Source organism: Guyanagaster necrorhizus, assembly GCF_019112545.1.
Source record: "Guyanagaster necrorhizus MCA 3950 unplaced genomic scaffold BT62scaffold_20, whole genome shotgun sequence".
Taxonomy (NCBI): domain Eukaryota; kingdom Fungi; phylum Basidiomycota; class Agaricomycetes; order Agaricales; family Physalacriaceae; genus Guyanagaster; species Guyanagaster necrorhizus.
The window spans coordinates 513364-539019 of NW_025064899.1; the positions used below are offsets into that span (position 1 = coordinate 513364).

Below are 25656 nucleotides of genomic sequence, written 5' to 3' on the forward strand. Positions count from 1 at the left end.
CATGACGCTGATCGAATGGCCCAAGACATTACACGAATGGCGCGAAAGATGCTGGAAGCCGGAGGGCAGTTGGCCATATGACCTCTGGAAGCGTGAGCCACTTCAAAAATTCTTCCAAGAACACGGTTACTCATTGTGGGTAACTCTGTATGAACGGGGCAGGGGAGACTCGGGCCACCACCGGGTATCGCTTGTTCCAGCAAGCGACGAACCTCGCCGACCCGACGGATATACTTTCTTGACTCGCTATGAATGTGAGCCCGGCATTGCCATTCAAGAACCAGACTTTGGCCAACTCGTACGTTTGAGTTTTTGTATTTTTTCAGTTCAGTCTGCTCATTACCAATCATTAGAAAAACATCCACTGTGCTGCGCGCACCTTACACAATCAAGACGTTGTCATTCGTCTAATCAGCATCGATGGCGACGCCACAGGAGACGAGCACTATAAAGCCATCCAGCGGCTCTGCAAAGGACAGACTGCTTTTCGAGGAGATAACTGCGCCCTTCCTCTCTTGAACGAACTTGAATTCAACGGACTCAGATTCGTCGTTTTCCCTCTGCTTTCTGACGGCGGGTACATTCCGTGGTTCTACAACGTGGACGAGATCCTGGACTATCTGATGCAGGTATTCAAGGTGTGGCGTCTATCGAGGCACTCCGCTGTATCATTGAACACACATTTTTGTTTTTTGCCAGGGTGTCAAGTTCTGTCATGACAACTTGATTGCACATCTCGTACGCATTTTGACCATGGTGGTCTGTACTTTACTGATGAAACCCTAGGATCTTGATAGTGATAATATTCTTTTCAACTTCCTAGGGGGTCTGAGGGAGCCTGACGGGACTACAGAAACTGATGTCACTGGGCCATTTCGATCTCACTTCCCTATTCGATACTATATCAACGATTTCGAGACCGCAGTTTGTTTCGATGAAGACTCGGATCCTTCGAGCAGGAAAATTACCGGCCTACCGAATGTCCGAGTAGGTAGGATCGGGGAATATGCTAGAGAGTACGCTCCGGAAATGCTCGTTGGCGATCCATATTGTCCCTTTAAGGCAGACGTGTGGTATTTAGGTCGGATGCTTAATACTGACATGGATAGGGAAGTCAAAGGATTCTTGGAGAAGGTATGCTTCTTTCTAGATCATGGCAGTACTGTTCTGACGCCATTTTCCGTGTAGCATGTCAAGGCCTTTGACGAAGATTTTTCGTTCGATGGCGTGTTCGGAAAGTACTTTGCCCAGGTCGGCGTAACATCTATTCTGTATTCAACCTAGCACCCTGATCTTCGTTCTAGGATAGCATCCAGAGTGAACAAATTGTTAGTATTCCCAACTTTGACTTTCTACGACATTCCATTCTGACTTCAATTCAGATGCAAGCGTTCGATGAGGTACGTAGTACCACCACTGTACAGCTGTCTTTTACATGACGATAATTTCAGTACATCGGGAAAATCAACGAGGTAATTGCTCAAGTTTCCACCCCGTTGTCGAAGATGCTGAACATAAATTACAGATGAACGGATCGTTCCCGAAGGCAACTTTGCAAATGGCAATGTGGCTCCTCACGATGGTTGCTCAAATGCGGTCGTCCAATCCAGAACAAAGGCCGACGATGTCACAACTTGTGGATTCTGTCGTTGAAATGCGACACAGTTGTCCGGCGGCGGTATTGTCTCATTATATCGGTATTCAGCGGAGGGCAGTAGAGTGGGAGAAGTGGTAGAAATTGGCTGCATGTCATAGATGAAACTGCCAACAATGAGCTTATTGTGTCATCAGCTAGACCGGACTTGACCCTGACTTCTTCGTCCCTTAAATGAGACCGACGGTTGGATACACTCTTTGTGTGAAGCTTGTGGATTCCTGTCGACGACGATTTACTTTGCTTATTATCTTACCCGTTGACGAAGACTCAATACTACGAAAGCATGTATTCTATCTTTGATCAGATGCTGCGCGATGTCCTCAGCGGACCTGCGATTCTGCGAGACTTGAGACGACACAATGAAAGGTCTAGCAGAGAGAGCATCGGACAGATGAGGATCCAGGTCTTCCTGACAAGGCTGTCAGAACAGTTACGTGGGATCGTGCGACGGAAAAATTAGGTGACAAACCATGACGAACCCAAAACCCTTACATCATTTGAAGGCGATAGATCTTTGTGGAAGAAACTTGATATTCTGCCCGAAGCGGCCCATTAAAATATTCCGGTAAAATTCTGGTGAAAGCAAAGGCCGCGGCAGATGTAATATTCTGGATATTCATTTAGGAGCCAAAGATTGTAAGGGACTGGTAAGCACATAAATATGCAACGGCCTCGGGGAATCTTGCAAGCCGTGTGTATTGAAACGCGGATTCGGGTAGTACACGTGAACTGTTGAACTCTCTATGATGAGAGAATTTGAGCATAGAGAGCATTAAGGTCGTACCTGAGCGTCTTCATTGAGGCGCGGAGTTGAAATTACTAGAATGATTTTCACCTCGTCCATTTCAGAAAATGTCGATTGAAAATACACCGACCACCTTCAATTTGGAAGATATTGATATGTTTGTGGCTTGAAATTCAGTTGGACCAGGGAAATAGCCTAGCATGTCGCGTTTCTTGATGAGAAAAAGTAGCGAATTTGACCTGACTCAGATATCAGTGACCCGACCTACTCCATGTGTGTAATGGTCACTGGCAGTTCCAGCGTCATGTAAGAGGTGCCGCGGGGACCGGAGTGGACTATCAATGGAATATCTTTTCAAGATGTATCCGAAGGTTCAATCTGTCTACACGACAAGTTCGGTAGAATGATATTCCTTTCATGAGGGAGATCATGCTGTATGATTGCTATATGAAGCAGACCAACAAGCGCCTGCATGCCATATTTAGATCGGCTCCGATCATTTGGTGACTCACTGGCTGCCGGTGGCTACCAGTCTTGATTTGGACTTTGCACCCGATGACGACGACCACCCGATCTCATGCCCAGCCTTCAATCGAGCTAACATACAAAGAATCTAAAATGATCTCCAGGTGTTATTGTGTATCTGAAGGATGGCTGGCGGACATTGTTTGGGTAATCAAAACATCCATCCGCAGTCAGAACAAGGTAAGGTATTTTAGTTATATGACATTGATCTCAAACAATGTGGAATGTAGCCCTGATCTGGACAGAAAGATATAGCTCTCTCTTTCTAGAGGTGGCTCAGCCCTTCATGTTCCTACTGGATCATGAAATATTTCATCAGAAATAGGTCTTGCTTGATTATATGCAGCTGGCTGTATGTGCTCCACTATGGACTATCACATCTGATGATCAGTCCGAGTCAGTGTGAAGCGCTTAATGCATCTATAATGCACAGTCTGGAGGTTATTAATAGGACTAGAAGTGAAATGGAATTCCTGGTCTTCAGAGTGTTTCAAGGAGTTCATATCCATGCTTGATTTGAGGAACTGTAATTTTAGGGGTTCTCACCACTTTTGACTTCAAGTAAACCTGGCCTTCTGATCAATAAGAAAGATCAGATAGCCTTGGTTTCAATGATGATTCATTTAATTAAAAGAACCTGGTTATTGGAGTAGGAAAGCACCTTAGTAAATCAGACACCATTATGCTTTCCAAGTGTGATGAGTTGGATCTTTGCCTGTTCAAAATAATTTGCCCACATTTTTCCATGATGAAGCTGTGGATATTTGTCTTCATATCTTGAATATAGATACAATCTCACCTGATGCAAATGGTGAAAACTACATGAACTGTAACTCAACAAATTAGCCTGGACTAACTGCAACCATGTCTTTGACAGAAAGAACTCAGATGGTTAACCTTTGGATCAGTGGATACATCTATGCAAACCACAGTAAGCACTTGCATTGTAAACTTTGGAACACTGTACATGTATCATATATTACTACTGAAAGATACAGTACTTCTTGGAACTTGGCAATCAGCTACATGAACTACAAGTTGATGACTCCATGGGTTTGGCTCTTCTCATGAGACATGTGTAAGATCTGTTCCATCTTTGGCTGTGACATTGTCAACAGTCAATGATAGAATTCCTAACCTTTATCTGTATTACAGCTCAAGTTGTAACATGAGTGCAGGGTATTGGGCCAGCTGTCCACTCTTTTTCCAGTGCTCAAACTGATTAATTCAGGTATCCCTGATGGAGAGGTGGAACAGATTCCATGAAGTTTGTTCAAACATATGTACTTATCCCTGTTGAAGACAGGTGACTTGAAAGGATACCAGCCTTCTTCAAAGTTCTTCTTTGGAAAAATTTCATTTACTTGTCATCCTCTATCTGTAGTCAGGAGAGTCAAATGTCTGGACTTTGCCAAGAAATAGACTTCAAATGAGTGAGAAGTGCAAAGGATTTAGATGATAATAAAGAGAACATATGTGCTACTCATGGAATCCATCCTCAATAGCAACTGGGCACTTGTTATTTGGCTGTGTGGGCTAGGAACAGTAGCTCAACATGGTAACCATAGTGATATGTGTATTGATGAAAAGGTAAACTTCTCTTTGGTCTCTGCCTGATACAAGGAAGCATTCTCAGTTCGATTAAGGGGCTTAGACTTGACATCTTATCCAAAGTATTAGCTGGTCATCAAATGGTTATCTGATGCCAAATAACAATATGATAAAATATGTTTACATCAGGCTAGGTTCCTTGATTGACAGGTGTGAAATTTGGGCAAATGATCTGGCAGATTTCCAACATCTGTCTGCCAGCCATTCAAGAGGTCTGAGGGGCAGCTCATGAGAGTTAAGTATATATTATCCAGTGTTGTAAGACATCAAAAACACTGCTAGTGGAGTGACAGTGCTGTGGCATAACAGAGGCTTTACAGCTTTAGTGCCTTGAGATAATTTTACCTGCAGCACCATCATTTATTGATCCATAGAGATAAGAGAGACAGGTATGGCAGATTTCACTGCTTATGTCTGGAACTGACTGGACCCTGTGAGAATGTCACATGTGTGGCAGAGATATCCTCATATTGCCTAGTGTACACATCAACTTAGAGCATACAGACTTTTCTAGATAAACAGCATTTTTAGACAATGAGTTAGTGCTTTCATTATCAGCTTGGCATGGTTCACTGTGATTGACAGACCAACAAGAGTCTACATCATGGATCCTATCCCATGGCCACCATGTGAGCCATTACACAGAGCCAGTCAGAGGTATATTGACCAGAGAAGCCTCATGGTCTACTTAAATGTGCTCATGTGCTAGGCAGTCAGGATGCTGCATGGAGATGTGAATTATGGGAAGAAAAACAAGATTTGCAGTCACAAAGGCAGTGGACAGCAAGTAAACTTTTGAACAATAGCATTTATTGTGTGTTTGCAATACAGTGGGAAAGCAAGGCAAAAGGTTTCAAAACAACTAAGATTTTTTGAGTAATGAATAAGTCCACTCTAGTAGCTTGCAAATCACATAGAGTGAGGTCTACCATTTCTCCCACTCTACCACCCTCCACTGAATACCAATATAATCAGACAATACCACCACCAGACAACTGCATTGCATTTCAATGACAGAATCCACAAGTTGTGACATCATCAGCCTTTGTTCTGGATTTAACAACTGCATTTGAGCAATCATTATGAGGAGTGATGAAGAGGATCTGAGTGTGTGCAAGGTGAAAATGGATACAGCAGAGTGCTATCCACTGATCACACTCACACCAACACACACACAAAACTCTCAGTTCATGGGGGGATTATAATGCAATAAAAGTAGTGATCAACAAATATAATTGTCTTCTTCTATGAATCTACAGCATGCAAATAGCAATAGCACATGTACAACAGTCCTAGATCTCTCTAAGTCTCAAAGCTTTTTGTTTTATCAAAACAAGAGGTGGCAACAGGTGTTGCCAGGCCTCAAGGCAAAGAGTACTGCAGCTCAATACAATATGTCGAAACACTCCCACAAAACTCTCAAAAGATCCTAAGCACAGCTCAGATCAACTCAAAATCCCCAACACACACAATATATGACTCAAAGCTTCATGCTCTAAGCAAAAACCAATCACAAACATGTCCACAAGTGCCAAAGGGCACAGATCTCTGTTCACAAGTTTCCAAACCAATTGTAGACCCACAGAATTCAAACCTATGTGATCCAGAGACACAAAACACAATAAAATGCCATCTGACCAATCAAGAGGTTTGAACCTCTGCCACCTGTAGTGTCACACATCACAAATACCTCAAAAACTCAAGATGATGCCCTTCAGGCACTGCTTTCTTATTCTCAGATTAGAGCACAATCCAAAACCTCTTATCAAACTGGGTTCATGTCCTTTGTAAGCTTTGATGCCTCACTCAGTTCTCAAACCTCTCTCAATGATATTCAATAATGAGCTTATTCTCTCATCTGAAGTTACAAACACAAACCCAGAGCTAGAGTGCAAGGCTTTCTGTGCCCAATACACCACAACTGTGAGGGTTGGAAACTTGTATCCTACTCATACAATGTGGTATTTAAATACTCTACTGTGGTACTTACTAATATAATTCTACTATGGTATCTTTAAAGTGTGGGACTCCATGCTGGATCCCATGGGTATTATTCATGTGCATATTGCAGTTTCCATGCTTATTCTCTTCTGGGCCAGGACTGTCCACTGTTTCCTCACTAGCTGACATTGGCTAGCTGGCCTAGCCAAATCTGCTCACTTTCTTATTTCCCCAGTGACACATCCCTGGCAGTGGTAAACTGTTCCAGACCCCCAGGGTTATCTCTCATGTCTGGAGTCAGCCACAATAGTTATGTTCTCTTTTCCAGTGTCTCAACATTCTCTTCAGCTCACAAAATGCACTGCTTCTAGCCTGATATGCACTAATTAACTCACCTAATATGGTATGTGTCATACCTCAGTATGATGTGGAGTCCCTCACTGTGTTAAGCATGCTAAGGCACTGTAAGTATGCATGCAAGTCTCTGAGCAGTATGTGTGCTATTCATCTCTGAGGGTAGTATTTCTTTATCTATTCCTTTGTTGCCATTATTTCATTTCTCTGTTCAACACCCTATTATTCAGATACCTTTCTTTGGATCTCAGTTCTCTGTTCTAAAGCATGTCCCATCAGTACATCAATGGCTGTGCATCCTTGATTAATGTGATCAGGATTGCTGATCATATTTCAATTATATTCTTTTTATTTTTAGCATATCCTCTTGTAATGGTATTGGCATGTTTAGGGCCAAGCACTGGGACCTCACATGCAGTCTAACCCTTCTGGTATTAGTCTTCTATTAGGCCATGCGCTCTGCTCACAGTTACTTCAGTTTAGCCTTATGATGGCTAGGTTTTGGTGTGCTCTTATCCTATTCTCAGTTACATGCTTACTGGACTGGAATGCAGTCTCTGTATTTTCAATTTTTGCAATTTTACATGCCTGAACATGGAGAGGGCATGTCAGTGACATTGCCATTTGCAAAGTTGCCTTCAGAAACAATCCATTCACCTTCAGTTTATGTTCAGTATCTTTGACAACAGAGTGGAAACTTAAGCAATTACCTCATTGATTTTGTTGATGTACTGAAATTATCGTCATGTAAAAGGCAGCTGTACAGTGGTGGTACTACACATCTCATTGAATGCTTGCATCTGAATTGAAGTCAGAATAGAACATTGTAGAAAGTCAAAATTGGGAATACTAACAATTTGTTCACTCTGGATGGTATTCTAGAATGAAGGTCAGGGTGTCAGGTTGAATACAGAATAGATGCTGTGCTGATCTGAGCAAAGTACTTTCTGAACATGTCATCAAATGAAAAATCTTCATCAAAGGCCTTGAGATGCTGCAAGGAAAAGAGCATCAGAACAGCACTGCTTTGATTTAGAAAGAAGCCTATCTTCTCCATGAAACCTTTGACTTCTGTGTCCATGTCAATGTTAAGCATTTGACCCAAATACCACATGTTGACTTTGAAGGGGCAATAGAGTTCACTAAGAAGCATTTCCAGAGCATACTCTCTATCATATTCCTCTGCTCTATCCACATGGTCATTGGGCAGACTAGTAACTTTCCTGCTCAAAGGATCAGAGTCTTCATTGAAGCAGACAGCCATTTCGAAGTCCATAATATAATATTGAATCAGAAAGTGAGATTGCAATAGTCTAGTAACATTTGATTCTACAATCTCATTAGGCTGCATTCTAGCTCCTGCAAAGTTATAAAGAATATTATTGCTATCAAGATCCTAGAAATTTGTAAGTTTGATATAGACCACCACTGGAGGGATGCATATGAGATGTGCAATCAAGTTGTCATGACAGAACTCAACACCCTGGAAAAAAAAAGCAGAAGATGAGTTTACTTATACTGTAGAGCACCTCAATACACATCGCACCTTGAATATCTGCATCAAATAATCCAGTATCTCAGCTACATTGTAGAACCATAGCATGTATACAGTGCTGAGAGAAAGCAGAGAGAAAATGATGAATTTAAGTCCATTGAATTCAAGTTTATTCAAGAGAGGAAGCATGTAGTTATCTTCTCAAAAAGCAGACTGTCCTGTGGAGAGTCTTTGAATGGCTTCATAGTGCTTGTCCACTGTGACATCACCATCAATACTGACTAGATGAATGAGAACATCCTGATTATGAATAGTGTATGCCAGACAGTGGATGTTATTCTGAATATTCTGTAATAAGAAGAAAGAACTGAAAGCAAAAACAGTCAAATGCATGAGATTGCTGAAGTTCAGTTTGTAAATGACAATACCAGGCTTACATTGATAATGAGTCAAGAAGGTGAAACCATCAGGTTGGTGAGGTTCATCATTGGATGGAGTAAGTGTTAGATGATGGTGGTCTGAGTCTCTCCAGCCCTGTTCATACAGAGTTACTCACAATGATAACTATGTTCCTGAAAGAATTTTTGAAGTGGCTCAGGTTTTTAGAGGTCATATGGTTGACTACCCTCCAGCTTTCAGCATCTGTCATGCTATTCTTGTACTGTCTTAGGCTATACAAAATATGTCATAGATCATGCACATAAAGGTGGTCAATAAAGAGGGTCACTAATGAACTTCAGCACATCTTTAAAAGGTTAAAACTCTGCCTCATTAAGATTGGGTGGTTAGTACAAATTCTTTGATTGACAAATGAAATGACCTCATGCAACAGATGCTGCAGAGTGGAACTTCTCCACTGGAACTGCTCTTTGAAGCTATAACCAGACTGCTAGATGTTTGGCCTATTTCATATCAGATTGAAGTCTCTTGATTTCACTAGGAGCTAGAACTTGAAGTATTCAACTGTGGGTTCCTGGAAGCTGCAGGGTGGATGTTATCTGAGGTCCTACTAAACATGCTGTTTTGCAATTGTCTCAATTCCACATAATGCTGTGACTTATAGACTTGAGTATCTTCACACCACACAGCTGCTATTCAAATAGTGTCTTTGTTTAAAAAGACTTCTCCCTCATTCTCACAAATTGTTGGCATACTATGATTTATTTCATCTATATCCATCCCAATAGATAGTACATTGGGGAAATGATGAACTACATAACACAGATAGTCAAGTTTTATTATCTCTCAGATACTCTCTCTCAGTGTTTGATCAATCTATTCAACTGCCTGTAGATATATGGCATCATGTATTTATGCCCTACAGTTTAGTAATGGTGTGATAGTTCAGTGCCCCACCACCTCTTATAAACAGATGTAAGTATCGATATTATGATCAAATGAAGTGGACTTGAGCTTACAGTGTAATTATAGGCCTGTTGGGACACCTCTGACCCTTTGTCCAAACTAGATGTCTCACAAGTCACAGAACCAGATACACCAACATTGCTTGTACCTTTCTATTGCTCAAGTCTCTTGCTTTTCTATGTAGTCCTACTAAGTTGTTCTTACTAAATAATAATCTCACTTCACTCATACTAAGTATCCTTGCTTGTGTACTGTTTAAGTTAATCGAAATGTCATGGATGCACTGGGATCCTACATTAGTAGCTCAAGCTGTGCAATGTTGCAGGCATTCTGCATGTCATTGACTTAGTAATTACCTTAGAGGAGATATGCAGCACAATAGCAGACATAGAAAGTTGCTCATGAAACAAATTATTTGCAACATCTTGTGGTCTGTATATGACTCTTGTTCTCATAGAGTTTCAATGACAATCTGAGGAGATTCCAGGAACTGTATTGACCAGGAATTTTTGATTGAGCTATCTGGAGATCAAGCCATATTCCTCAATCTTTGTCTTTGTCAGATGTCTGAATATTGTACATAGTATTGGACATTGTGCACTATCTAATGAATGATAGAATACAGGTTTTCACAGTGATAATAAGCAAAGTATATCTTCATTGACAGGAATCCACAAGCTTCACACAAATGCTCAGAGAAGAGTATAACTCTGACCTCACAGCAGGCTCTCTTCCCACCTGAAGATGATAATGACAGAGAATTGCAATGAAAGACTACTCTAGCACACCCACTCTTAATACTATTCAAATTCCCTGACCCCCATGCCACTGCTAACCTGCTCACAGCAGCAGACCAGTTCCCATATGACAAATTCATCTGCTCTGGTGAGGCACCTGTGACACTCTCTGCAGGATCAGCAGCCTCTTTCACAGATGCTATCTTTCCTTGTGTCTTCATCCCTTAGAACTGTTGAGGGTACAAGCTATGATTGCAGGTACAGTCATACAGACTCCAAATTAGTTACCAGTTCTAGAAATTTTCACTGTTGGCACAGCCACACATCTTAGCAACTTACCACCTGCTAAGATGTGAGTACATTATATCTATTTATACTATATCTTACGAATCCATGGTAGATACATCTATTTTCTTGCTTCAGCTTCAGGCTAATCCTCATTGCCCTCATGTTGCTGCACAGTCTCACTGCCATGTCCTCTAAGGTTCTCAGGTCCACTGCTCAACAGGTTATGGGACCTGATGATATGTCTTCATTGACCTCTACTGTCAAACTCCTTAATCTGCCTTGCCTAAAAGATGATGGCACAAACTACATTCTATACAAGGAATGGATCTTAAATGTGGCCACCTCAAAAAGGCCTAAATGAGTCCTGTATGAAACTGCTAAGAAGCCTATAGAGATGACAGAGACAGATGAAGACTATTACCTACTGGAAAACCTTGTACTCTTATCTGAAGATGAAGTTGAAAAGCAACTAACTCTTCAGGATGCATATGACCAGAAGGAGGCACAGGTCTATGAGATGATGTATGAAACAGTCAGCACCTTGACCTTCATGCAGATCAAAAATGAACCCTCTACTGCTGTAATGTGGAAGAAGCTCACTTCTATCTTCAAAGAAAAAGGTGTTTTGACACAGCAGAACCTACTCAACAAGCTCCAAAATCAACACTGTCCTGATGATGGAGACATCTGAATCCATCTTACCAATATGTTGATGATGAGAGAAGAACTTGCCACAATGAGAAAGTCTATAAGTGATGACTCCTATGCCACCTACATTTGAACATCACTCCTGATATGCTACAGATCCACACTCAAGATACTCAATATTGCCTCACAGATGATTGGCAAGCCTGTATCAAGTAGCCTTCTGATTTAGTGGATCCAAGAGACTGCTGATGAAAGGCAGGTGGAGAAGGACATTGATGTGTCTGTACAGAGCTCAGCAATGTTCTTAAGCAACAATAAAGGTAAAGGAAAGAGTAAAGGAAAGGCTATCAGAAAAAGAGGTGAAAGGAAGCAACAATGGCCTGCACTGCAACAACTGCAGCCATGACAATCACATCAAGAGAGACTGCTATAGAGATGGAGGAGGCAAAGCAGGGCAAGCACCATGAGACAAGGCTAAAAAGACAGCTGAAGCCAACATGGCAGAGAAGGCAGATGATGAAACACCCATAAACTATGGATTCACAGCCATTCTAGATGCCAAAGTATCAGTCCTCAAGTGCACATCTGATTATTAAGCAGACACACAAGCTCTTGCAGCTCTGGGCAATGACACAGTATCTGAGATCATTAACACTGGTGCAAGCAACCACTTCACTGGCCACCATGAGTGATTTAGCAACTTTACAGCCATTAAACCTATTTCTATCAAGGCAGCAGATGGCTGAACATTCAGTGTAACAGGTAAAGGAGATTATCCTACCCAGTTACTAATAGGACCAGACCAAAAGCTGATGCCCATCACTCTCTATAACATCTACTACTTGCCTAGCATGGCATTCATGCTCATATCAGTCAGCTGTCTAGATTGTAGTGGATACTCACTCACCATTAAGGATGGCTGTTGCACAATACAAAGCCCACAGCCCAAATGTAAAACAATTGATATAATACCAGTAACTAGAGGCCTATACTGCATAACTGCTTCCATAGCCCTCAGATCCATACCTAACACCTCCATCACCACATCCTCCAAATGTCTCATAACCATGAAAGAGTTTCACAATCTCATGGGCCATCCAAGTGAAACTATTCTCATTGCAATGGTAAAATCTGGATCAGTACATGGTATCCAGGTCAACATCAGAACTAAGGTTGGATTCTGCCAAGCATGCATCCAAGCTAAAGCCACCTGAAAGCCATTCCCAAAGATCAGTCTGGAAAATGAGACAGCAAAAGCATACAGCAATAAAGTCATGACAGATGTCTGGAGACCTGCTGACACTGAGTCAATTGGTGGTCACAAGTACAGTAACACTTACCAGGACATCTTATCATGAGAAGAAAAGGTCTATTTCATGAAGAAGAAGTCTGAATCATACTTATGCTATCAAAAGTATGAGCCTTGAGCAAAGGTGCAATGTAATGTAAAGAACATACAGATACTTGGCTCAGACCAAAGGAGAGAATTCATGAGCAAGGAATTCAAGCATCACTTTGACCTTGCTGAAACAGCATATCATCTGACAGTCCACAACTCACCTCAATCCAATGGAATGGCAGAGCATGACAACTGCTCACATCTTGAAGATGCTTGAGCAATGTTGATCCAAGCAGAGCTGCCATCATATCTATGGGCAGAGGCCATCTCACACAAAGTATGGCTAAAGAACAGAACAGCCCACAGTGAATTAGAGGGAAACATAGCCCCACATGAGAAGGCAACTCACTAGAAGCCCAATCTCTCCCAGCTATATGAATTCAGATGCACTGTATGGGTTAAAAAGCTTAGGAGAAGCAAGCTCCAACCTCAGGCAGATGCTGGACACTTTGTTGGATTCAATGAAGAATCCAAGGGTATTTGAGTATACTGGCCTGGACAGAGAAGAGTTAGCATTGAAAGGAATGTCTACTTTGACAATAATGATGAGCCCAAAGACATCAAGATTGAGAGAGAGACAGTAATCAACCTCAATCCAGACACCCCTGACTCAAGCCCCAAGCCTCACAACCAAGCAAGTGAATGCTCACCATAATGACTTACACCACTTTCAGACACTCTCAGCCCTGCTCCATATGAATGACACATTCAAACCACAGATAACATTGAAAACCAAGAGGATCCTGAATTTCTTGAAAGAGGCCATCATGCTGAAAGAAAGCCAGAAGGCTTCTATAATGATAACAGGCTATCAAAGCAATCTGCAATCAAGCACACCCTTATCATTGAAGATGAAAGGAGCACCAAGTCTGAGGCAGAGCTCAAAGCCAAGGAGAAAGAGCAATTTGCTGGCCTACAAATGTTTGCACTTGTGACAAGCCATGGAGAGTCTGAAAGCCTACAGGAAGTGCTAAAAGGAGGCAAGGCAAGAGAATGGAAGCAAGCTGTAGGAGATGAGCTGAATGAAGTTGAAGCCCTGGGAACTTATGAAATAATTCCCAGGCCACTAGATGCAAATGTAGCTAAATGCCAATACACTTTTAGAGCTAAAAAAGATGAAATAAACAGAATCATATGCTATAAAGCATGTCTCATACTCAAAGGCTTCTCTCAGATATATAGCATTGACTTCCATAAAACCTTTGCTCTGACTGTCCAACTCACAACCCTTCACATCCTACTATCTGTCACAGCAAGCAAGAGCTCAGTGATCCAACAGACCAATGTCAAAAATGCCTACCTGCAAGCAGAGCTCAAGGAAACCATCTATATAAAACCCTCTCCCATGTATGACATATTTTGAACTATTCCTGAGCACTTGAAGGGTAAGCAGCTAGTATGCAAACTCCTCAAACCACTCTATGGCAGCTGTCAGAGTGTAAACAAGTGGTACAACAAGTTAAAAGGTATCTTCACATGGCTAGAGTACCAAGTATGTCAGTCAGATGAAGCTGTGTTCTACAGATTCATTAGCAACAAGTACACTATTATCACTGCTACTACCAATGACCTCACCATCATAGCAGACTCAGATGACTCTGTAACCCTTATCAAGAAGCAGCTAAGTGAGCATTTCAAAATGACCAACCTTGGCACTCTTTGCTGGCTACTTGGTATCAGCATAAAGTGTGACCTGACTGCATGGACCATCATGCTAGACCAGTGGGGATACATCAATGTGATAGTCAAGGACATGAGTCTAGAAGATGCCAGAACAGTCACAACACCACTTGAGCCCAGAGTCAACCTCAGCTATGACTCACCTTCTGTCTCAAAAACTGTCCTATCTCCACATGAGCAGAGCCAATACCAAATAGCTATAGGCAAGCTAATGTATGCAATGCTCAGAACACATCCTGACATTGCATTTGCAGTCACCACCCTCTCCTGCTACATGGATGAGCCAAGAATGACCCACTGGCATGCTGCTATTGGTGTCTTCAAGTACCTAAAGGGAACAATCCATCTTGCACTCATACTCAGTGGCAAAAACATGTTTCTGACCAGATACACAGATGCTGACTGAGGCTTGCAGACACACAGATATTTGATTTCTGGCTATGGCTTCTTCATCAGAATCAGGGCCATCTCATGGAGTTCTAAAAAGCAACTGATTATCACAGCATCTATAACAGAATTGGAGTATGTTGTGATGACTCACTCATCAAAAGAGCTGCTCTGGATATGAAAGATATTCACAGAGCTCATCTGCCAGCTCATCAGCCTCACAATCCTCTTCTCAGACAACCAGAGTGCAATATGGCTCACTAGGAACTCTACATTCTATGCCAGAACCAAGCATATCAATATACAGTTCCATTTTGTGCACCAGACAGTCAGCCTTGGACAAGCTGATCTCAAGTACTGTTCCACTAATGACATGATTGCTGACATCTTCACCAAGTCACTGGCCTGAGTCAAGCTGGAGAGGTTTTGCACACTGTTAGATCTTGCATAGGTCAAGTGGTCAAGCTCAAGAGAGTGTGTGGAGAGTATGAGCCATGACTGCAGGTACATTCATATGGACTCCAAATTAGTTACCAGTTCTAGAAATTTTCACTGTTAGCACAGCCACACATCTTAGCAACTTACCACCTGCTAAGATGTGAGTACATTATATCTATTTATACTGTATCTTATGGATCCATGGTAGATACATCTATTTTCTTGCTTCAGATACTGTACATATTGATCTCAGTGACTTACCACCTGCTAAGATATATATCTATTTTCTTGCTTCAGCTTCAGGCTAATCCTCATTGCCCTCATGTCACTACACAGTCTCACTGCTGTGTCCTCCAAGGTTTTCAGGTCCACTGCTCAACAGAAACCACATTATGGCAGGTTTTCCAGAGGAAATTCATGAGGCTATTACTGCCCCCTCAGAAAAATTCATTGCAGCTGTTCTCTTCAGAGCAAACCCCAAATTCTACACAGATAACCACAGGGCTGATCTTCTTCTGAAAACCTTCTTCAGAGGTCTTGACTTCTCAGATAAGGGCAAGCTTACCTTCTTTCCACTTAAAGCAAAGGAGGACATGAAGGGCTGCAGCAGAAATGAAAGCCATAGCAAGAGAAGCATCTTTGACAAGCCATAGTCTCTGATTATTACAGACTTCTCTGAGGATTTTGGCAAATTACTTCTTTGGTACCAATGCTTCACAACCACATCTCACTCAGTCTGGAATCTTATCTCATTTAACTCAAAAGCACTGGCTTGGACTATCACTGCTTTTCAGGGCAATATCATTAGCAATGACCCCAAGCTGATAGCTGAAGCACTCACCTGCATCAAAGCTGCTACATGGCATAACATCTCCATCCAGAACCTCATCAAACATATCATCCAGTCTCAAAAATGTTTTGGAAACCTTGCCAAACCCATAGTCAGGATGACCCAGTTGTGGCAGCTCTGGTTTGTCAAAATAAAGAACTTTGATGATGAGAAGGATCTGTCTTTCTCCTAACAGAGGAACCCATAACAGATAACCTCAGCATGCACAGAGTGATTGCCATCTACATCTGCAGACTGAGGATTCAAGTCTACTGCTAACAGTTGATAAATATTGATAAGATTATCAGATATGACTGGTGCAAAAACCAAAACCACCCAAGCCACATCTACTCATTTCCAGAGATAGAATCCAACTGGTATAGCCTCTCCACTGATGAACTCTGGCTGTATATTATGATTTTCCTTGATTTCTTATCTTTTATCTTATCTTATCAGAGTGTTTATCTAATTTCAGACACTTGCTGACAAGTGTGGGAAGATTACACAATCACAATAGGTAACTAGCACTATTGTTCTTCAAATGACAATGAACACTTCATCTATAGATAATATCTCATTGTTCCATCTCCAATGACCAGAGATGATGAGTACTATAGCACAGGACTGCACAATTAGTAGGACTATTATTATCTCTGAATGAAATGTATATAAGTAGCATAGCTCTTGCTGTAGATACTTAGCTTCAAGCTAAAGTTTATTCTATACCATTTCATCTCAAGCCAATCATTGATAAGCCTCTAGGCTCTGTGCACTCTGAAATTATAGGTCTCAATAATTATTTTTGATCTCTGCCCTTAAATAGGATTTCAGTAAACCAATCATTTTGAGTCTAATGGTAGTAATTTTATCAAGAGCCATTTATTATTCACAGACATCATCCTGTGCATGAAGATTATATGTTCTATGAGAACTTTTCATTTTGTTCACAAACTTGCAAACCTTTCTCATTTTCTTTAATGACATGTGAACTTGTTAGATCTAACCAGCATGTGATGTGAATATGTGATAAACTAATGCTGTATTGCATTCATATGGTCATGCTAGAGTTCACTTAATGTGTTTTTGATAGACAAGTGCTTTAAAGCCAGAGACAAGCTAGGCTTGAGAGAAGATAGTGCAAGATAAACTTATAGCTCAAAGCTGGACTACTACAGTGAGAGCTATCCTACTTATATACTGTTCTGCTTGTAATAAATATAACTACTACCTATTGTATGATTTTGTGCTATAGTACCAATACTGTCTGGTCATCAGGGATGAGACAATAGGGCATTGTTTGTGGGTGAGATGACTGAGTACAATGGCACTCTGTCTGTTGTGATTACTTAATCTTCTCACCTTTTGAGAAAGTGCTCAAGATAAGATAGGCACTCTGATAAGATAAGAAAAGAAAAAGAAATGGAGAAAATCATAATATCACCCTCCCCTTAAGACTATCATCCTGATAAATCAATTGAGAGAAATTTCATAGTCCTGAATAGCATCATCCACATTCAGATCACATTCATAGACTCATTGGTTGGATTCAGGCCTATATCTGCTCTATTTGGCCAGATAATAGATGATAATGTTGGTGCTGCTATTACAGGCACAAACTTTGTGGAGTTTGTGATTCAGAATTTGTTTGACTTTATAGTGTTTCTCATCTTCAATTAGGAGTGGTGCAGAAGAAGGTGGGGCTTCCTGGTTTGAGAAGGCCAGCATGATATAGAGTGTTAGAAGTGTTTCATTGAATACAGGATGTATCCACCAAATGTCAGGAAGTTTCAGATGATATGCTGAAGCACCAACCTTTGTGAGAATCAGAAAGGGTCCTGTCTGTTTGTTAGCAAGTTTATGTTTCAGTCAAGGGAGGTGAAGATTGCTGGTGTCTAACCAGACCTTGTTAGCAATGGAGTATATGTGAGGAGGATGTCAATATTTGTCATATTGTACTTTTATAGCAGTGGTGGCATTTTTGAGAGCAGCATACATTTCAGCATGGATGGTAGTTATGATCTGCATGAAGTTGAATGATGTAGGTGTCATAGTGTTGTATCATTTCATGACCATGACATGTGGATGTTATCTGTAATTAATGAAGAAGAAGGTTTTATTGGTTGCAGAGTGAATATGGTTGTTATGTTAGAATGCCATCAGTGCAAGCCACTCAGTCCAATCATTCTGTCTGTGATTGACAAACATCTGAAGGTACTTCTTGATTTCTTGATTGATGTGCTTGGTTTGCCCATCAGTCTGGGGGTGATAGGCAGGTGAGGTATTGCTTCAGATGTTAAGAAGGTGATAGAGGTCATTCAGGAATTTGGAAATGAATTGCAGACCACAGTCTGAAATGATGATCTGAGGCATCCTGTGCTTTGTATAAACCTGATCTCATAAAATCTTCACCTATCCTTTGGAAGACAGTTCTGTTGAACATGCAACTAGAATGATTGCCTTTGAGGACTGGTCAACAGTGATGATGATGGCATCATAGCCATTACAGTCTGAGAGTCTGATAATCATATCAACTGAGATATGGGTCTATGGTGCAGTGGAAATTTCATTCAGATAAAGAGGAGCAGCTCATGCTTGTGTGCTTGAATTAGTTTATTGACAAGTTTTGCATCTCTTAACATACTTTTCAATGTCCTGTCCCATCTTTGGCCACCAGTACTCCCTCAGCATGAGCTCCTTTGTCTTTGCAATGCCTAGATGTCCTGCAGTAATGTGGTTATGGGACATGGCAATTCTCTCTCTTCAGAGAGCATAGTCACAGAGAATGTAGATGTGATTATCATAGTAAATCAAGTCCCCTGCTTTGGTCATGCCCCACTCATGATTGATAGAGAGGGCAATTCATTGATCTCATGTCTCTGTCTGACAGGTTATGCTCTTGATGCATTCATGTATCTCCTTCTCTATTGGCATTATCATAGATCTGAAGTGTTCTGGCTTCAGAAGTGTTACTCCACCACTGTCTTCTCTCCCTTGATTGTGATCAGACCAATGACTTAATAAGTCTGCCTTCTTGTTTGTGGTTCCCATTTTGTGGTGTAGTGTATACTGGTATTGTGAGAGTTCAGTGATCCATCAAGCTTGTCTTTGGTTGAGCTTCTGTGGTGATTGGAAGTACTATAGGTTTTGATGATCAGTCCAGACCTTGAAGGTGTGAATGGCACTGATCAGGTAGTGCCTCCATTCAGTGAGAGTGAGCATGATAGTGAGTAGTTCCTTGTCATAAATCTTATAGTTCTGTTCAGTGGCAGTGAGTGCCTTAGAGAGGAAGGCAATGGATTGCCACTTCTTATCCTGTTCCTGTGAAAGTACCACTCTTATTGCTCCTTCACTTGAATCAGCCTTGACTTTGAACTGACCCTCCTCTGTTGGTATTGCCAATATCACAGCCTCAGCTAACCATCTCTTCAGGTCATCAAATGGTGATTGTTGAGTTATTCTCCAGAACCAGAGAGCATTCTCTGTGAGCTGTGTCATGGGGTGAACAACCTTGCTGTAATCTCAGATGAATCAGCAGTAAAAATTTGTAAATCCAAGGAATGATTGCAACTCCTTCTTCTTGGTCAGCCTCAGCCACTCCATTACTCCAGCAACTTTGATCAGATCCATTTGAATGTTCCTCTTGCTGATGATGACTCTGAGATACTCAGTTTCTAGTTCCTCAAATTCGCACTTTTTGGCCTTGAGGAAGAGTTTATGCTTCCTCATCAACTCTAGTACTTGTTGCATGAGTTATCAGTGATTATCCCAATTATTGAACATGATCAGAATGTCATCCAAATAAATAATAATCTTCCCAGTTGCTATGAGGTCCTTGAAAATGTTGTTCATCATCCATTGGAAGGTGGCCAGAGAGTTTGTTAGTCTGAAGAACATGATCATAGGCTCAAAGAGCCTTCAGTTAGTTTGGAATGCTGCCTTCCACTCATCTCTCTCTTTGATCCAAACATTGTTGTATTCCCATTGTATGTCCAGTTTGGTGTAGTATTTTGCCTCTTGGAGCTTATCCATCAGTTCTAAGATCAAGGGGAGCAGGTAACAATTCTTGATTGTCATCTCATTTAATTTTTAGTAGTCCTGAACAGGCCAAAGCTTCCTGTCTTTCTTTTTGACAAAGAAAAAGAGAGAGGCCATAGGAGACTTCAATGGTCAGATCCTTCCACTAGAAAGATTCTCATCCAAGAATTTGTTAAGCTCCTGCTGCTCCAGCCATCCAAGAGGGTATGTCTTGCAATCTAAATTAGCATTGGCATTTGGAATGAGTTTGATTGCATGATTCCAGAGTTTTGGCTCTGGCAGTTTGTTGAAGTTTTCCTTGTCAAAGAGGTTTCAGAAGTCTTGGGCTCACTCTGGTACCATTTCTTCAAATATCTTGGCCTCTTTTCCAGCATTTGCCTTGGAGCTAGGTCATTGGCATGATGTGTCACCCAGATATGGATTGCCTGGTCCAGGTCTACTGCAAGAATAGTGCCTTTGTCTTCCATTTCTTTGTCTCATCAGTCCTCAGGATCCTTGTCTGGTAGCTCAAAGGGGATTTTCTGGCAATGGCATCATGTGAAGATAATCTGTTCTGTCTTCCAATTGATCAGTGGGTTATGCCATGTGAGTCAGTCATGACCAAGGAAGATCTCCTTGGATCTCAAGTTGGTCACAGCCAAATTGATCTATTTCACATGATCTCTGATCACCAGTTAGAGTTCAACAAACTCTGTGATTGAACCAGCTTGGTTCTTTGTGCTATCAGCATTGTAGACAGAGATTGGTTCTGCCATAGTCCAGGTTGAAAGGTTATGCTTGGTGATGAAAGCATAGTTAATAGTACTTCCAGTGCAGCCACTGTCAATCAGAGCAGTGACAGTGTATGCAGTCTGGTTGGTCAGAGTCTCAATCTGTACTTTTGTCATCAAGTCCCTTCCAATGGCCTTCTGTTGCTGGATGTATTTCTTGGGCCCTTTCAATTTATCCAGCTATTCCAGAGCTTTATTTCTCTCTGCCTTCCTTACTCCTTCAATCATTTCATCAATAACCTCCTCAGCCCTTGTCTAGTGTACCTAATTCTTGAGTACTACCTTGGCCTCCACTTTATCCCTAGTGTTTCAGATGGCTTGCCAGATCCATTCAGTGTCAAATGGTTTTAGCCAGCCATTGAGAGTCTCTCCTCTTGTTTGACCTTTGGGCATTTGAGTTTCAGGTTCTTGTGATTTCTTTGGTGTGTTTGAGATAACAGGATCAGGTTTATTTGAATGTGTGTATAAATAAGTACCTACAGAACTAGCATAAGTCTGACCAGTGATATTCTGAGACACACTATTAAGTTCATTGGCTAACTGAGTGGAATCACTCACTCATCAGCCCCATCTTTTACCTTCTTAATCTTCATATCCTTTTCAAGTTCTTCAGCCTCCTTCTGTAATTCATCTATTTGTGCCTGAATCTTCTTGTGGATTCATTTCTTCTTCAGGCAGTTTTGGGATAGGTGACACTTCTCTCCACAATTGAAGCACCTCCCCTTTTTCTTAATCTATCAACATCCATAGGCTTTTCTTGTCTGGTGTAGGTAGTCCTGGTCCTGGTCTTCTGGAAAGAATAGGAGGGTGTAGAAGTCAAAGGAGGATGCATGGAGCTTAGCAGAGGTTGGCATATTAGCCTTTCCTTGATTGCCAGGCCTTTGATCATCCTACTGATAGGCATTTTCTGCCTTCTGCCAATGCTGCTCCTTATTCATTGTGATGATTTATGCCTTCCATTCTTCATATCTCTTTGGGATGTTGAAGCTGATATCAGAGATCATCATGGTGTAAGAGCATGAGACCCTGTTCTTCAGGTACTCCACCAGATAGCCATCATCATCAATGTTAGCAATGAGTCCCACTAACTTAGCAAGCCATTTGAACTTGATGAAGTATTCAGTGGCCATCTTGTCTCCCATTCAAAGATCCTTTATCTTTTGTTTGTGGACTTTCTGAATGGCTGAGTCAATGAATTTGTTGCATACTATTTGTTTGAATACTGGCCAGAACAGCAGTTGATAGTGCCCTCTGGTTGTGGAATAAAGATCCTGACTCTTCAAAGTCCACCAGACTTTGGCTTTGTCTTCAAAATAAGACACAGCAAAGGTGACCTTATAAATGTCAGTGGATAGGTAGGCAGAATATACCTCAAAGTATTGTTCACAATCAATCAAGAAGTGATCAATATCATCAGATTGCTCTTTGAAGGGTTGAGGCTTTTATATGAGATCTGGTTTGCATTGTATAAGAACTGAATCAGGAGTGAGGGGTCCCATCAGATTTGGGTAGTCATTGAAGGGTGTACCTTTTGGTGTGATATGAAAAAGAAATAAAGAGAGTCAATATAAGCAACTGGACTGTCAGAGCCTTGTTCTCCTGGTTTCCTGATGATCTTTCTGTTGACAACTATAAAGCTCTGTCTGGTGGCCTCAGAGTTGTCTCCTTCAACTTGTCTGCTAGTTTCAGCTTCATTGGCAGGCAGCTGTCCTCTCATCAACTGGCTTCCTTTCAGCTTCCAGAGGTATTGAGTTGGCTTTTTGGCTTGTAGAGTTTGTGGTTGCCATCAGCAGATAGAAGCTATAGTGTTGGTTCAGATAGTTGGTGCCAAATACATGGCCTGTTTTGGGGAAATGGGTGGCATGTTCAGCATTGGTCAGATGTCAAATCTGGATTGGTAATCCAGGAGACTGGCCAGAGTGTCTTCAGAGTGGGTCTTGTTATAAAGAAAAATATCCTGCTCAGTGGCTGCATACTGTAAAATGTCAATTTTCTTGGCATCAGTGGCTACTAAATAGTCTCTTCTCAGTGGGGTCATACTCCATCCTATGTCTCAGGGAATCTCTATGACCCACTCCTGGTATATTCTTCTGAATTCTTTCTCCTCCTCCTACTGTATCTCTTTTTCCAATAGTCCTTCATCTTCAAGTTTATAATATCATTCAGGCACCTCAATAGACACTGCATCTGGGTTATTGTCCCCACTGTCCTTGCTGTCCTCTACAGGAAAGCCATCAGGCAGGTCTAAAATAGACAGTGCCTGGAGTCTCAGTGTCACTGGCAAACTGTCCTTGGTTGCTGAATCCAGAGTCAACAGAAAAGGTAAGTTTGGGGACAAGTCTTTTGCTTGACTCACCTCTTTCTTCTGCTGCCTCCACTGCTGCATGATACTCTCAGAGTTGGTCAGTATTTCACTTGTTGAGGAATATTCCAGCAACTCAACCTCAGATGAGCTGCTGGATGGCTGAGACAGGATCATAGGCTGGGGTGGAGAGATGGATGCCATAGGCAGATAGATGAGTATTAGGAGTTCAGAGAAGAGAGTTTTCTGTGAGAGGGTCAGCAGGCTTGAATCCAGGCCAGCTTGCCAATAAACCTTATCAGCTTAGTTCTCAGAAGAGACTCTGAGACTGGCTATAGTACTCATTTTGCTCATAGTGGTTTTTTTATCATTGCTGTCACCTTTCTTCTTTATATCATTCTTGTTCATATGCTTCTTTGGCACTGTGTAAGGCCTCAGACTCTGACTGGATTCTGATTGGCTATGCTCCATGGGCTCTTGCAGTATTTTGGTTAATTTCTTTGATGTCCCACTGACCAAGGCTAGAGTTACTATGCTCTTTGCTCCAGGCAGTGGAGATGAGCTTGTGAGATTCAGATCAGGGGTCACATAAAGAGAGTCATGTCTAGAACCTGTAGCCACCCTAGAGGCATTAAGAGAGTCTTGAGCATGGTCTCTAATTTCATGCTTCAGAGAGACAGTGAAAGAGGTGGAGGATGATTTGGCATTAAAGAAGTTGCTGGAGAGGTCCTCATCCTCATGGTCTGAGACTGGAGAGAGGTTCAGCAGGTTATGATGGAGAATGTGTCAGTAATATCTTCTTTGGTATTTGAATTCTTCTTGTTCCATCAAAAGAACTTCCAGATTTATGATCCTGGGAATGGCTTCTGGTATGATTCCCTGTATGGGCTCATTGGCAACTTAGGCAGGCTCAGAAGGGAGGTCATGAAGGGAGAGGATAGGTGTGACATTTCAAGTTTGATGGTAAATAGTTTAGAGACCCTGATAATATCTGATTACTCAGATAGTGACAGATTGGTTTCTTCAGCAGAGATATATGATAACAAGGTGCCTGAGCAGAGTGCCAATGATGGCACTCAAGAGCTTGACAAAGTTGGAGATAATGTTGTGGGTTAATAACATTTGGTTTTCTTGGTTACTAAAGTGCATAAGGAAAGGGAAGCAGGAAGCTTTGAGCTAACTGTTAGATCTAACTAGCATATGATATGAACACATGATAAACTAGTGCTGTATTGTGTTTGTACAGTCATGCTAGAGTTCACTTAATGTGTACTTGGTAGACAAGTGCTTTAAGGCCAGAGACAAGCTAGGCTCAAGAAAAGATAGTGCAAGATAAACTTATAGCTTAAAGCTGGACTACTACAGTGAGAGCTATCCTACTTATATACTGTTCTGCTTGTAATAAATATAACTACTACCTATTGTATAATTCTGTGCTATGATACGAATGCTGCCTAGTCATTGGAGGCAAGACAATAGGGCATTGTTTGTGGGTGAGATGACTGAGTACAATGGCACTCTGTCTGTTGTGATTACCTAATCTTCTCACACCCTTCAAGAAAGTGCTCAAGATAAGATAGGCATCCTGATAAGATAAGAAAAAAAAAGAAATAGAGAAAATCATAACAGAACTTTTGATTCAGTAATAAGTGCTATAGGCATGGCTGGCACTATGATAACCAATCAGACATATGTTATTATTAGTATACATGTGGCATCTAAAGGCAGCCCACAAGGTCCATTGTGATGTGTATACAAGGCTGGCTGCAGATGTCTAAGCTTTTCACAGCCAGCAAGTGGATGAATAATAAGCTGCAGAAGACTAACTATATGTTTGATTAGGTATTTGTAAGAAATATTATAAGGGCTAGCATACTATTGGCTACATGAAGTTTTAAATATGCTATGTTTACTAAAAACCTCACAGCCATTAAGACTTCACATAATAAAAAGTTTGCTGTGCTCACTAAGCTAGTACTGTGGTTACAAAGGCTGTTTAAATGCAGCATACTTAGTATTAGTAAAAGGGTAGTATAAGTAGTGTACCATATCATGAGAAAAGGAGGAGGACCCAAGAGAAACATGATACAGACCAGCAATACTGAGACTACTCAGCACTATACTAAACTACACACCAATATGATATCTCTCTAATAGAACCAATTACACTGACTGCCTACAGGTCAATATGCTTCCACTGAGAGTGCCACAGCATCTTGACAACTTTACAAGACTTGTATATGACATTAGTGAACTTTATTAGCTTGTCTTACTTTATGTCTAAAATTATGAAAGAGAGCTGTTGCTCTTGTGTGTCATTCTCATACTGCCTAGAACTAACAAATGACTTTGAAGAGTAACTGGACAACACTAACCATTCCCCTAGACTCCACTGGGACTACATATAGAATTCTGACATTAAAAGTTCACACCATATATAGGTTGCACCA

The 25656-nt window shown here is 41.3% G+C and overlaps 2 protein-coding genes across 2 annotated transcripts; both read left to right on the plus strand.

Annotated features, from left to right (window-relative positions):
• Position 1: 1 nt before the first annotated feature.
• On the plus strand, positions 2–1188 carry BT62DRAFT_901657 (uncharacterized protein; the record flags this gene model as incomplete). The annotated part of the gene is made up of 4 exons (XM_043183469.1): positions 2–298; positions 354–638; positions 700–738; positions 787–1188. The coding sequence occupies 4 exons, from the start codon at positions 2–4 to the stop codon at positions 1186–1188; spliced, it is 1023 nt and encodes a 340-aa protein (XP_043037437.1).
• A 194-nt stretch (positions 1189–1382) lies between these two features.
• BT62DRAFT_934521 (uncharacterized protein) lies at positions 1383–1855 on the plus strand (the record flags this gene model as incomplete). The annotated part of the gene is made up of 3 exons (XM_043186747.1): positions 1383–1400; positions 1452–1472; positions 1526–1855. 3 exons carry the CDS (start codon positions 1383–1385, stop codon positions 1733–1735), a joined length of 249 nt encoding a protein of 82 aa, XP_043037438.1. The 3' UTR covers positions 1736–1855.
• Positions 1856–25656: the final 23801 nt, after the last annotated feature.